At 41.2% G+C, this 14,910-nt stretch overlaps 2 protein-coding genes across 8 annotated transcripts in view; one reads left to right on the top strand and one right to left on the bottom strand.

Annotated features, from left to right (window-relative positions):
• camsap2a (calmodulin regulated spectrin-associated protein family, member 2a) overlaps window positions 1–8,027 on the bottom strand; it is a 45,979-nt gene extending 37,952 nt beyond the window's left edge. For 4 of the 7 annotated variants that reach the window (XM_019256728.2, XM_010742251.3, XM_019256729.2 and 1 more), the window contains exons 1-2: window positions 7,406–8,026; window positions 3,110–3,369 (exon numbers count right to left, since the gene is read on the bottom strand). In XM_019256728.2, coding sequence (XP_019112273.2) covers window positions 3,110–3,369; window positions 7,406–7,544 — 399 coding nt within the window. In that variant the 5' untranslated portion in view covers window positions 7,545–8,026. Of the gene's footprint in view, window positions 1–3,109; window positions 3,370–7,405 lie in introns of all 7 variants that reach the window. The other 3 variants (XM_019256725.2, XM_019256726.2, XM_019256727.2) reach the window with 1 other exon arrangement.
• Window positions 8,028–8,482: 455 nt separating this feature from the next.
• Window positions 8,483–14,640, top strand: ddx59 (DEAD (Asp-Glu-Ala-Asp) box polypeptide 59). The gene is made up of 8 exons (XM_027290078.1): window positions 8,483–8,612; window positions 8,969–9,832; window positions 10,628–10,810; window positions 10,926–11,015; window positions 11,375–11,626; window positions 13,202–13,354; window positions 13,943–14,071; window positions 14,260–14,640. The coding sequence occupies exons 2-8, from the start codon at window positions 8,987–8,989 to the stop codon at window positions 14,518–14,520; spliced, it is 1,914 nt and encodes a 637-aa protein (XP_027145879.1). The 5' UTR covers window positions 8,483–8,612; window positions 8,969–8,986; the 3' UTR covers window positions 14,521–14,640.
• Window positions 14,641–14,910: the final 270 nt, after the last annotated feature.

The following is a 14,910-nucleotide window of genomic DNA, read 5'->3' as shown; positions in this document are numbered from 1 at the left end:
TTGCAAAGTTAATGTGAACCCAGGGAGAGGAAGAGGAGTGCTTGTCCCATTCTCATTATCATCGCTAAGGTGCCCTTAAGCAAGGCAATTAACCATTAGTGCTCCAGTGGGTCTGGATTGTATGAATGTAGAGCAGGGCATTGGTGCTAAAGTGTCCATGGTAATCAAAACTACCCAGAATAAATAAAGTGAAATACTAAAAACCAAATAATGTGTCTGTATATTAACCACTTCTTCTCTGTACACCAGCCACCAGTCCACTCGACTTGACACTCAGGACACACTTAACGACCCACTTCAATATACAAGTGTGGACACACAGAGACAGAATTCATTTTCATTCATCATCTACGTTCCTTGGCTTTTCTGGATCTTGACGCCATACTCATCCCACTCAATGTAGCGTCTCCATAGCAACACGCTTAGACTCATGTGGAGATCCATTCATCAAGAATAGATATTGGTGTTTAATTCAACAATGTGTATCTGCTAGTTACGGTGTCAGACTTTGACACAATCTGATGGGACTGATATGCGATTCATGTTCTTGGGTGATTTTACTGCTCGCATTTGTTTGATTGATCCTTTCTATGGTTTGGAAATTTTGGAGTTTCCACTCAGTCACCATGAACAAAGCTTTGAAAAGCTCATGAGAAACGTGGCAATGGAAGCGCTTCACGTGGGCTGTTATGTGCAATGCTAGAATATTATTTTCAGATACTCAAGCCCACCTCCACATCTCTCCCTTATTCTCTGCGAGCATTACAGGTGGAGGAGAATGTCAGCGATACAGAATGTGTGTAGGCGACTGAGTGGGTGGTAGCTGCTGTTTGGGCTCCTGCATCTTCGCATGTGAGACGCCGTCACATGGCTGAGGACAGAAGGATGAGTGGGCAGAATAGTGACAGAAAGAGAGAAAGTCAGTTTTGCAACCTGGTGAAGATGCCAGCACATGTGCTCAGTTATGACGCGTGTCAGACAAAATATCAGCAGCATCTAACTCCGCTGCTGACTGACCTACTAAAGCTCCTGAACATCAACTAAAGTTGCTTATTCCGGAAATTCTTATAACTCTTGCAAACTGCTGAGGTGGAAAAAAAAGAAGCTTAAAATGTCATCAAGCAGCATTTAATGACATTGCTTATCCATAGCGGCTTACATTTAGAACTGCTGCAAGGTGCTCAGTCTTTGTCTTTGCTCCTTCACATCCTCTTTCAGGGGTAAAAACACTGATATTTTCCTTCTTGCAGACTCTCCACACCCCCACAGAGCTGGGCCTGGACAGCTTCTGGCCACCTTGTCAGAGATGTTAAAGCAATGTCTAAATAATAGATGATCCCCCACCTGAGCTGTCATTCCAGCGTGCATCAGGAAATCCACAGGAAATCCTGATAGCAAACAATATCATGCGGCGTTGTCCAAGAACTTAATAAAATCGATTTAAATGAATAACCAATCCACGGATGGGGGAAGTGATGGATGATAGAAGCAAAAAACAGTGAATGCCAGAAGAGGAAAAAAGGTGACATTTTAAGGCTTGAAGGGTAAAATGGGTGAATCAGGAGACAGAGAGAATGACACTATGGCTGTGGGAGAGCAAAAAAAGAGGGATGCAGGATATAAGAATGAAAGATGGAACAATAGAAGCAGAAGGAAGAAGGAAAGTGAAATGGCAGAAGGTAGTTTCACACTCCTCTAGCAGCTCATTTTCACATTCACAACAACCTGCTCAGTCACGCTCACACGTGCACACGCTCTGTTGCTTTCTGGCGAACCATTCAGTCGTGAGCTGTGGCGGGTTCAAATCAAGCGTAAGGAGCTAGTTGACTTATTCAGCTCTGGACTAGAAAACAAACTGTAAAAACTGAGAAAATCATCAGCAATCCTGCAGAGAGAATCCTTCAGATTCATGGCACAAGCTCTGGGTACGCCTACAGTACAACATCAAACTCCAGGTCTGACTTTAGCTTTGTCATTTTGTGAGATAAGCTTACGCTAAAATATATGCCCCGTGCCTGAAATGTAAACACCAAGTAAACTTAAATAACTTTTGAATTAGCATAGGAGGGGAATTAAAAACCAGCAAGACTCAACAAACAGACTGCAGGCAAACTGTGAGCTAATCGTGTCTCAATTGCAAGTCACTGAAGCAACAAACCCTCCTATTGAGACTTCGCCCCCAAATAATGAGGATCCCTTATTCTCCCTCAACAGGATGCCTACAAAGTCATCTCTGTAGTGAGCTCCAACACAGACAGATGAGTTATCAAGTGGATGCCTTGAAGTCAGCTTGTACTGTTGTTTTTAGTTTGAACCCCCCCCCCCGAGTAAATCTGTATTGGAGAAGTGAATCAGTATCATTCGTTTTGTCTTACTGTTGTTTCCCATAGTTGCTGTGTTGGTTTGGGTGATCTTGTTTATTTGGTTGCCATGGTTTTGTGTTATCTTTTGAATTCAATGGGTAAAAAATGTATTTATCCACAGTTATGGGCCATTAGGAGACAAATGTGATTTCATAGACTACTGAAGTGATTTTTTTTTCACAGACTGCTGTCTGGCAAATGCACAATGGATGGGAAAGTCATTTCAGCAATCCCTGTGGTTCCCTACTTTTAACCGAGTGACCACAGAAATAAATGTTTTACAAATTATACCAGCGGAATTACTGCCATGTTCAGTGTCAGCAGTAAGTCTGATGGTTAATTTATGAATTTAGCAGGGAAAAAGTATAAGATTTTCATCATGTTCATCATACAATCAGAGCACATTACCCAGTTAGGATAAAACAACTTGTATAATTTGTACAACAGGTACATGTTCTTCTATGTTGCTACTCCAGAAAGCATAAGACACGCTAGATTGAGTTTTGATTGAGAACGAGGAATGAGATTATGTGCGTGAAATACGCCTTAGAGAATGAGGAAAAGCAAAGTTACTATACTCACTGTCAGGACTGGTGCCAAATCTCAAAATAGAGAGCTCCTAGACGTGATGAGCACTATGACCACAAGGCAGGAAGTTCAGAGTTGATGTGTACAATTATTATGGTGTATACCAACCACAATCGCGTCAGTGTTCATTAAATGTACAAAAAAATAAACTCTCTTACCATTTGCAGAGGTCTCTTTCGAAGGTCCCTCTCAGTGACCAGTCTCTCCTGGTCGGTAATGTAGAGTCCACGCTGAGCCAGCGCCTGAATGACAGCATCGTGACCCAGCAGGGGTTTGGCAGCGTCGCTCTTCAGGATGAGGCTGCCGGCCCTGCAGTAGAGGTCTGCGGACAGCAGCAGGCTGGCCACAGGAGGCTTCAGGTGCTCCTGCTCATACTGGTCTGTGTAAAAGGGGTCCTTTAAGTCTGCCGGGATGCTGTCTGTATGATGGAGGGGAGAAAGTTTAGGATTCTGGCAGAAAAAAACATTTATAATTCATGTTCTAAAATATGGAGAACATTTTTTCTGAGAATTATAAAAGTACAAAAATGGAAAAGCAGATAAAGTTTTACATTTAAAACACATGTTCTCTGCCACTACTTTTCTTTGACGAGGTCTGCTCCATGTTTTCCACTGGCACACTTTGACAATATTTTCAATATATCATGGCTATATGTGGATAGACCTCATTGTTGCTATAGCAACTGCAGGAGTAGAACCCGATCGATTCATCTAGTCTCTATCTTTGCAGCTTCCAGCTCCCTGGGAACACCCCTCTCACTGCCTGCTTCATCAAAGAGAGTGTGTGTATATGTGTGTGTGTTTGTGTGTGTGTGCATCACCTGAAGCAAGTCCACTGCAAGGGGATAGTCTACGAATAATTGAAAAACATTGTGTTCTGAGCTAGAAGAATTGTTACAGAAAGTATGAATATTGTACAGGCGATATTGGTGAGCGGCAAGCCAATGCAATCCTGTCTTTTTCCACAACAAAATCATGATTAATTGGTTTTAAATGAGACGCTGCTGCTGCTGCTGCTGTTGCTGTTGTTGTTGTGTGGAGGCATTAAAATACATCTGCACACACTCCAGATGCAGAGCTCATCACTGCGTCCACAGCGGGAGAATAGATGTAAATTTTGATAAGTGCCCGAGTGTATGCAGACAACAACGTGGCATGTAGTGACAGCTTTATACTCCCCAATACAGATGCCCATCCTCCAGCATACACACACACATACTCACTTACACACACACACACACACACACACACACACACACACACACACCCACACACACACACACACACACAAACACACAGTTAATTAATCACCTGCTTAGGCTGGCCTTTATAGATGGACTCTGTGTTACTACGGAGCAGAAATGCAGACAGCAGCAGTAGCTGCTCTATAACTTACGTTTTCCTGTAAGTACTACGTTCACATTATTGATCCCAACAAAGAAATGAATCTTTTCTCCAGCCCCTCCCCCCTTCACCCCCCACAGGCAGGGTCAGAGGTCAGGCTGAGCTACAGAGCAACATGCCTGAAGCTGATAGTATGTCAGATCGTCTGTCTTGCTTGGGTAACAGGTAAGATCAGATCCCCATTACTCAAGTTGCTATTTATCCTCCAATATTTAATTACATTTGTATTATCTTTTACCTTTTCGTTAGTGGTGGAAATCTTGAAAATCTTGCTTCACATTCACAATATTTCTGTCTTCAACTGTTGACAACAGAGCAGAACCACTGCTATTTGAGTGAGGGCATCTGCTCAGTACTTGTGGAGAGCATTACACTTATTTAGTTTCACCCCAACATGTACCCCAGTATTCAAAGCGGACAGCTCACGATGAATCATCTCTGAGCTCTGTTTATGAACCAGAGTGTGGCCGTACATTACCAGCTTGCGCTCGTCTGGCAGTGTTTGATAGCATTTTCTAACAACAGATGATCTGCTGCACAGGCTACATCTTGCATCTACCAGACTGCATATTCTTCATGCATCTCCTGCATTGGTGTAATGAGGGAGATGCATATGAAGTAGAGCAGGCAGCGTAGGCAGGGATCTGGAGATGAGCCTGTCTGCTCTCTCTCTCTCTCTATTGCTCTCTATCTTTCTCTCTCAGGAGGGCTATACTTTTGGAATCAGCCCACTTCTATCAGTCCTGATTGAAAATACACAGAGGATCAGCGAGGAAATCTCATGTTTGCTCGGCTATTACAACACACTGCAAGGAAAAATGTGCTCTGCTCTGTGGCTACAGCAGCTGAATCCTTTTTTTGCCTGCACTGTTCAGACAAGCTGTATTGATTTGGTTAGTGGTATTTGGAGCCTATGAATATGAAACAGTATTTTAGAACCACAATAACATGATAAAAATAAGTAGAATAATGAGAATGGGAAAGCAGAACATACATTTCTTGCTGTTTTTCTACACGCAAGATTTTGCCACAGGGACCACATATCTCAAATACTTGTACTTGTCTCTACCAGTAGGACACATGTTTTTAAATGAAGTGATTATCTTTTTACAGGTAAGTCTGGCCAAACGATCAAATATTAATATTAAAAGTTGAAAGAGATGTTAAAATGATTAAGGCGCAGAATCATAAGCCAGAGTATAACTCAAACATCATTTTCACTTCAGTACGAGTGACTGGTGAATGGTCTAATCTATACCACATACTGTCATTTAAGCTCATTTTTAGTGTATCTATATAAGCACATTTTATTTAATTCATACGCCTTTTTAGGTGAATGTTAAAGATTTAACTAATGTAATGGAAACACTGAAACTCATATGCTGCGTGCCTCAGGTTCTGATACGTGTCACATGGGAAATCAACGCAAAAACTGGGACACAATCGGTGTCCACAGTTCCGACATGGCGACAGTCACCTCAGTCTACGTGCTTGGATTTATGATTGCGCAGTACTTATCAATCATTTGCAGGAAATGGAGGCAGCATTATTTTGCTTTTGGCTCAAAGTCATGCAGTACAGATTTAATTATAGCTATAAGTAGAAACACGATACCATCATTCAAGTTTGTCCACTTTAGTGAGCTAGAAGGAAAGTGATTGTTCTTGTTTTGCTTCTCTGCTGTCTGATAACATCTTACTGGCCCTGGTTCTGTTTCCTGGCGTAGTATAGCATATATAAGAGACCGTCTTATAAAAGATCTGCACCCTTGCTGGAATTTCACCCCTGGTCTACACTTATATATTGTTCCCTTGTTAACTGCTTGAAACCAAGGTTGACACATTACCTCTTCACCAGACACTCCTGTTGACTCTTGGCTTAAATATATATGTATCAGAAAGTCCTAAAGATATGAGGGAGGGGGCGACACACATGTTGGCAGAAGCAGATGAGTTACTATTACTGTAAAACCATCATGTTGTTGTAATTCCTACTGACGGACAACAGAGGGTGATAGACATTATTCATTACATAAAACACCTTTAATTCCAGCAGGTGTAGCCACCAGTCCTACAAATCCATCATTTATAATCATTCAGAAGGCAACAAATACATTTTGTGTAGGTTTCTCGGCAGTAGTGCTTTGTGATAGTCTGACAAAAACAACTGTGGTGAAAGAGTACAGGATATTTCACCTCAGGTAAACAACCACAGCTCCTTTTGAATCTCAGGATGATTTTAAGTGAGGCGAGCCACAATGTTTCAGCCCTCCTATCGGTCTATCTATTATCCAGATATAATCAGACTGAATTGCCATTTTGTTTTTGCTGCACTGCTTGGAAAGTGTGGGTGGCGTTATAGAGGTACAGGAACCAGAGTGTGTCCATACATCGTCTTCATCAAGATCCCTTCACGCTTTATGATGAAAGTCTTTACGTTTAAAGAAAATCGCTTCAACATTTAAAAAGGAGTTCACCTTCAGTTCATTTTTACTTTATTTGAACACAACTGAAAATAATGAATTAGGAGTGTGAGGCCACTTCTGACTTCTCTTTCTCTGCAAAACAGCTTTTACCCTTTGGTATCATATTCTAGAATAAATCCAGAATATAAAGTCATATATAATAATCCAGAAAAAACTCATTCAGCTCTTTCTAAATTTGGATGCAGTACCCTGAAGGTGACATCATTTGGGACACCTTCATACCTCCTCCATGTTTTTAAACACTGAAGGCTCCCTGGACATATTGATATTGATAGATCACAAGGTTAGATCTGCCCTCTTGGAATACAATTTACTGTCTATCCAATAGGCAATTCATTTAAGATGGCAACAGCACACAGTGGTGTTTGTGAAGCAATTGACTGTAGTGGAAAAATCACTGTGCTATTGACGATGAGTCAATAGAAAATATATATATATATAGTCTATGATTTCTCTACAGAATAAGGCAGATTGTTTTGACGTCATATCCTTTTAAAGTGTACTACAGGTATATTATACATCTATTGCATCAGATTGTGTGCAGGTAACCATAACAATACACCTACCTGTCCCATAAGCTTTGGATACCAGCCATGTGAGGCTGCAACAGATTTTGGCTCGGGAGAAGTCATAGTGCTCAAAAGACTTTATTGCTGGAGCAACGAATGTCTTCTTAACATCCCTGACGTCCTGAACTTCACCCATATTTTTCTTTTTTCTTGAAGCCTATGGAGCAGCAACACAACGCGAAAGCATCCCACGACTGGAATTCAGTGGAAAACAATGAAGTGGCTGTGAAATGATGAGACGCGGTGTCTTCCCGAAGACTATTCACAAGTTCTGTCAGTCATAAAACGCTGGACCGGCTTCTGGTGTCCCCGTCTTATTCAGTCTCGTTGACACAATGAGTCGCTACTCCTGCTGTTTTTCATCCATTCTGCCGTCTACCAGTTGAAATGGGCTTCGTCGGGACCAGGCTGGGAAAAAGGTTTCCTTGGATTTCAGAGGGAAAAACTGCACTTGAGCTGAGATGAAAACAGAAATATTTCCATTTTTTGGTTCCCTGGAAGCAGACGGCTTCTCCTTTTCATTCCTATGTATTCGTATACGGATAGCCTGTATGTATTTAGCTCTGTTCAACCTACTGGTGCCGTGGTGCGGTTTTCCTGCCGCACTGTGGCTATCCAAGCCCTGCACCTTTGTTGCGCAATGCGCAGGCGCGGAGGGCACCTTCAAATGCTGTCGGGAATGTTAACATTTTTTGTTTGACTGTGCGTTGCTCTGACTATGTGTTGTATTTTACTGCTATATGTTTGAAATATTATATCTTTGGGGGACTGCATCATATCTGTGACACAGTTACCCCCACAACATTAGGCTTAGTTTGCCAGTCGTCTTTCAATATCAGCTTTCAGCACACAGCTTAGCGGTGATATTTGGAGTTTTCGATGAGCATTTGAATGCATTAAAAGAGGACAGCCTGCATGTAATTAACCAGGAAACAAACCGCTGAAGGCTTTTAATGAGTTACTAACTTAACACACACTGCTGCGTTATCCCAGTGATTTAACTGTAACGTGATTTCAAATAGAACAGTAAATGTTATATGATTTTAATTCTCTAATGATGGTATTACTTATCATGAATAAACATTTTAATAACTGTTTTTTAACCCGCTGCTCTATGAACTACGTTTCCCGACGTGCAAGGCGGCATCGCGTCGTCAGTGTGCGTCGGCGATTGTTTTGAACCGTTGGAAGATGCTGCGTGGAGGTACGTGTAATGTCTCATTTAAAATAAACATTGTGCTAAAATACCTCCCGGTATTTATGAGTCAGTTACAGCCGAACTGTGGTTTGACAAGCGCTGTGTGAAAACACACGGAAACGTGAAGCCTCTTGACTTTTTCGCAGTAGCAGCCAGAAGTTCACGTTATATTTGTCTTTTTGAAACTGGAATTTCGTCTCTATAAGAAATACATTTGTTTACATGTGCGTTTTACATATTACTGTTAGATAATGACTGTTTTTTAAGATGAATTTCGTAACGTTAAGCTGTGCAAACCAAGCTGAATTATCGTTACAACAATAACACTGCTTAACTTGATGTTAATGTCTGTTTTTCCACAGGTTAACAATCCATTCAAAATGTTTATGCCAAGAGCCTTGAAAGTGAAGAGACCTGTCCAGGCCTCGAGTCAAGTTTTAAATAAGAAGAGCAAAACAGATCCGGAGGAGAGAAAAGATGACGGGAAGGAGGAAGCAGGCGAAGACAAAGACAAAACACAAGATGAGACAATACAAGCAGATGGACACTCTGCAGGTTTAACAGAGAGCTCAGTGAGTGAAGATGGACACAAGTCTGCCTCAAGTGATATGGATGATGATGGTGATGGTGATGAGGAAGATGAGGAGGAGGAGGAACCTGTCAAATCATTCAAAAAGAGCCAGAGATGGCCAGAGCCAGGAGAGCCTGTCTGTGTGATGTGCGGCCGCTATGGGGAGTACATTTGCGACAGCACTGACAATGATGTTTGCAGCCTTGAGTGTAAAGCCAAACATTTAGCTGATATGGGTATGGGGACTGGGGCGGATGTGTTTAACTGTAAGGACGAGCATGGAGATAAAAGGACCCAACCTCAACACCCTGCAGCTGCTGCCGGAGGAGCTGGTGAAAGCGTGGCAGGCTATTCCTACAGGGAAGATCGGTTCATATCAAGCCTAACAGAGGAGCAGGTCCAGCGGATTAAACAGGAGCTGGGCATTGAAACCCAAGGGAGCGATGTCAGGAGACCCATCATTGAGTTTGAACACTGTGGCTTCCCTGCCACGCTGAGTGGCAACCTGAAAAAGGCCGGCTATGAAGCGCCAACACCGGTCCAGATGCAGATGGTGCCTGTAGGTCTCACCGGCAGGGATGTGATTGCCAGTGCTGACACAGGCTCAGGGAAGACTGTAGCCTTCCTGCTGCCAGTGGTAGTGAGGGCACTAGAGGTATAGTAGCTAACATCAGATTTATTTATTTATTTAAGAAAGAAAGAGAGAAAGATAGTTTTCAATCTAAAATAACTTTAATTCAAGAAGAGGAATTGAGAAATTAAGGGCTTGTGTGACACAACAAACTGTATATGATCCAATATATTCCAGATTCCAAGTGTTTTTGGTTGGAGAGCACATATCTGTCCTGATATAGCACAACCTCAAATGTTTTGAAACAGAAAGTTTTCTTACGTTGAGGAAATGGAAAATTAAACTTTTAACCAGCACATGTACTAGCTATATTGAGATTCTGCTGTAAACAGCAAAGTTCAACCAAAATGTTTCACTTCTTTTTGTCCTCTTCTTTGCCACTTTTAGGATAGTATTGTATAGTTTTATTATAATAACAGAATTGTCTTTAGTTCCTTAATATTACAAGTGACAATAAGTAAGTATGCATAGTTTAGGTTGTTTTTGTTTTTTGGACAAAATCAGAAAGATGGAAAGAATTTACAAAAGCACACATACATGGACTGGACTGAAATACATGGTACATGTATCAAAAGGTATCAAAAGATAGAGATTGTTTGCATTTTAACTAGGTGAACTGAAAAGATTGAACTCAGGCTGCTTTTGCAGTAGATCAAAATAAAGAATTTACCTTCAAGGGAAACAACTTAATATCACACAAGTGAATGATTACTTAACCATTCACAAAACATCACACGATATAGATGCTGGAGACATTAGTTGCTACATCTATTGGCTTTTGGGCTTCCATTTGTTTTGATATACATTTTCTTCTTTTAGAAGCCAACACACAGTGCAAGTAGCCCTGTGGCTCTCATCCTGACCCCCACCAGGGAGCTGGCTATTCAGATAGAGAGACAGGCTAAGGAGCTGGTGATGGGCCTCCCCAACATGAGAACCGCACTGCTGGTGGGCGGCATGCCGCTTCCCCCACAACTCCACCGCCTCAAAAGCAGCATCAAAGTACAGTCTTTGTTTTTACATTGATTTTCTTCTCCCATGGTCGAACATTCTTTTTTCAGTTTTCTTTTTTTAGTCTCCAACTTTCCTCATGTTTCCTCCTGTTAATCCCCTTTAGATCATCATAGCTACCCCTGGGCGACTCCTAGAGATCTTGAAGCAGAAGGCAGTGCAGCTGGACAAAGTGAAGGTTGTGGTGGTTGATGAGGTATGACAGACAAAGTGCAAGTCCAATGCAATAAGGTTAAAATAATGCATTTCAATAAAAAGTGTATACTTAAATTTTTTGATCAAATGAAAATGTATCTACCAAAAACAACAGCAACAGTAAAACAGCAGAACGTTCTGTAATAATTTAATTGATTTAAGTTGTGACATTCTAATGAACAAACAAAGAGGATTTCAAGATAGCTATTTTATGTCATTTCCCAAAATGCTCATACCAAACAACTTAATAATAGATTTCAGAAGTTTTTTTTGCCTATGTTCATAGGGTCAAGTAAGTGATTATGTGCTGTTTAGTGTGTAGAAACACTTTTCAGAATGTATTTATGGTGTCTCCTGTAGGTTGACACCATGTTGAAGATGGGCTTCCAGCAGCAGGTGCTGGAGGTTTTGGAACAAGTAACCGAAGAACGCCAGACTCTGCTGGCATCGGCCACCATCCCAACTGGAACGGAGGAGCTGGCTGCCCGATTGGTTCGCGACCCTGTCCGTATTGCAATTGGAGAAAAGAACCAGCCCTGTGCCAATATCAGGCAGATCCTGCTATGGGTAGAGGAACCATCGAAGAAGAAGAAGCTTTTTGAGATTCTCAATGTAGGTCATAGACCTGAGGTTTGACTTGGAGAGGTGTGTTTAAATAGCACACAGTCTCTTTTTTTGGCAGAAAGTCTGGTTCTCACTTAAAGTCTTTAAAGGTTTTCGGGTGGAGTATGAATGTATGCTCACTTCTACTGCCAACTTAGGCTTTCTTTAAGAAGTCAGCATTTTTTTTGTGTAAAACCAAGTCTAATTATCCTCTGGAGAACCAAAAAGTGCTTTGGTAAGGACAAACACAGAAAGTGGGTTATTATCTTAATTTAAGTTTATAGTGGATTTATCACCCAGTCTCGTTACGCACTGGTACCAGCTTGGTATTTTATTAACTGGCTGTATAAAGGTGATAATTCCTGAAGTGCCAAAGACCAGTCTTCCCACTACACCATATTTAGACAGTCATTGCTGTAGCCCTGGCCCCCGTCTGGAGGAAGTGGGTGGGCCCTGAGCCATGGCCCCTCTCCAGGAATCCCAGCAATGGCTTGTACCATTTTATACAGGGCAGGACAGGAAGGGTCTGCTTAACCCAGTGAAGAAGTGTTGTTAGACCATTGTGTGAGTAACACTTCTCTGTGTAGTAGCTACTTTTCTGTGTAGAGGATGGTTGTGATGGTGATTCTTTTTTTTTTTTTAGCCAAGTTATTCATTACTGCTGTTATTTAATACAGCTCAGAGTACAAGACTACTGTATCTGAAGGGGGGAAACTAGTGGATCTTGCAGGAGTACTGTAGAATTAGATAGGATTTCCACAAAACCTTTGGAGTGGACATGGCTTATCTGAAACATACGCTGCAGGTCTTGGAGAACAACAGGCCTAGAGCTGAAAGATACCCCATCATTATCTCTCCAAGTTATTGGTCAATGTGGGCAATTGAAAATGAGGGACAACAACCTACTTTTAAAAACATTTATTTAGGCTGTGTAAAGCATTCCCTACTTTTTTAAAGAAATAATAGGAACCGGATTATGGAAGTTTTCGCTCAGTACATATTGCTGATTACTGGTAAACAAATGTAAGGTATAGCCAAACAGGTGAATGTGATCTATGTAGGATTTAGTGACATCTAAGTGTAGTTGCTGATTGCAACCCCATTGCCATCGTGAAATGTGAAGGCCCTGTCTACAGCTGGTGTTTAGTTTGTCCATTTTGGGCTACTGTAGAAACATCGTAGTTCAACAGACTCTGTGGAAGAGCCCTGCAGCAAAGCAGATACAAAAGGCTAATTTGAAAACACAATGCTTATTTTTAGGTGATTATACACTCATGAAAACATAGTATTACATATTATATTCTATATCTGCCATATTTTGTAAAGCCTCCCTAAATTCCTCAATATGAAGTCCACTTTCTACCAAACACTTTCAGAAAAGTACAGTTAAAACCTGTTTAGAGGTATCTAAACCTGAGATCTGTTTTGTGTTTCCAACTTAGGCCGTAAAGTAGTTGTGAAGATCCAGCATTTCTTAACTGACACACTGTAACTAATACTGTGCATTCACTAACAGATTTACTGGAACTGCTGGAATATTTCTAGAAATGTGGTTATAAAAATGTATTTCTTTGTGGTTTTCAGGACAGTAAGCTGTACCAGCCTCCAGTGGTGGTGTTCGTAGACTGTAAACTGGGGGCTGATCTGCTGTGTGAGGCGGTCGCCAAGGTGACAGGCCTCAATACTGTAGCAATCCACTCTGACAAGAGCCAGTGGGAACGCAACCGCATCCTCAGGGTGAGGCCAATGGCAGCCAAAACATGCACAGTCAAGTGGATGAATAGCAGCTCTCCTGTGTTTGCCGTCCAAGAGATTTTTGCTCATGAATGATTTGACTTAACAGACTTAACTTAAGCGAAATACCCACAAATACTGTGGGTAAAAAAAGACATGTGACTAAAGAAAGTGGAGAAATGAAATGGTGATCTATGTGTAAGCAGATCACCCCTCCTGTTGAAACCTGTTAACCTCTGAAAGGCTCTTTAAAAAATACTCACTACATGCCATTAGTATATATATGATCCACCTCTGCTTGTTCTAACATGTCATTAAAGAAATGATTACTTAAACTGAGGGAATGTTCAAGGTGCCGCCGTTTTAATATGGTTTCACCATTATATCTTGTTGTCTTTTGCATAATTTTATACACATTTTGACATGCAGAACCCATTTTTATAAAATCCTGAAGCATAAATATTGTTTTCTCTCATATTTAAGTCCTAACCATCTTAATATGTCTCATATTACCACAAAAGGTTGGATATTGTTTTTTATGTTTGATAAACACATCATTACAGTGTCATATTTGCTCTGTCATGTCCTCAGGGTCTTCTGGATGGAGACTTTGAAGTGGTGATTAGTACAGGTGTGCTCGGCAGAGGACTCGACCTCGTCAACGTCAGATTGGTGGTTAACTTTGACATGCCAAACACAATGGATGAGTATGTCCATCAGGTTAGTAATGCCCAGAGTAGAAAAGTGGTGAAGTTATTTTTTACTATATTCACTTTTAATTAATGAAGCTTCATTAATTGCCAATTACCTTGTCAGTCACAAGTAAATTAAGACAATTATTGCATACAAAAAGATCATTTTAAAGAAGGCAAAGGACTATATTTTCCCCTTCATTTGTTCCCATCTAGGTGGGCAGGGCGGGTCGGCTGGGACACAGAGGAACAGCTATCACCTTTCTCAACAACAACAACAAGCGGCTGTTTCTGGAGGTGGTGAACAGAGTCAAACCCACCGGGTCCATCCTGCCCCCTCAGCTCCTCAACTCACCCCACCTCCATGAGCAGCAGAGGAAGGAAAAACAGAGAGTCAAACAGAAGCTCGATGATGTGCTGGTCACTAAGAACAATCTATTAGACATCATAAGGAAACACGACCGTCGCAAAAAGTAGCAGGTTCTTCTGAACGTGCCTGCGTTGCTGTCTTTTTATTGAGGAAATGCTAAATGTTTCTATATTGTTTTATTTAATCATGCAATTTTGATGTATTCTGAATAAATTTCTTATCATTAATGTAAGAGTTTATTTGAAATAGAGGAATTATCCTCGCACAGGATCCTTTTTGTAAGTCGTCCTTATCAACAGACCTCCTCAACACTGGTTGACGTTCTCAAAGTGCACATTAGACCACGCACCACCAATTTGAGAGAATGTTGTCCCTTCTGTGTACTCTTTGAGAATAGAACAGTCAGTAATTCAATCAGTAGATCAAAATATGATCACTATGAATTACAATCAACTAAAATGGTCAGACCTATTTTGCCCTTGTTTCAACTTCAACCA

Source organism: Larimichthys crocea, chromosome XVII (assembly GCF_000972845.2).
Source record: "Larimichthys crocea isolate SSNF chromosome XVII, L_crocea_2.0, whole genome shotgun sequence".
Taxonomy (NCBI): Eukaryota; Metazoa; Chordata; class Actinopteri; family Sciaenidae; genus Larimichthys; species Larimichthys crocea.
Note: the sequence above shows the minus strand (reverse complement) of the source record. Positions and strands in the feature narration are given on the sequence as shown.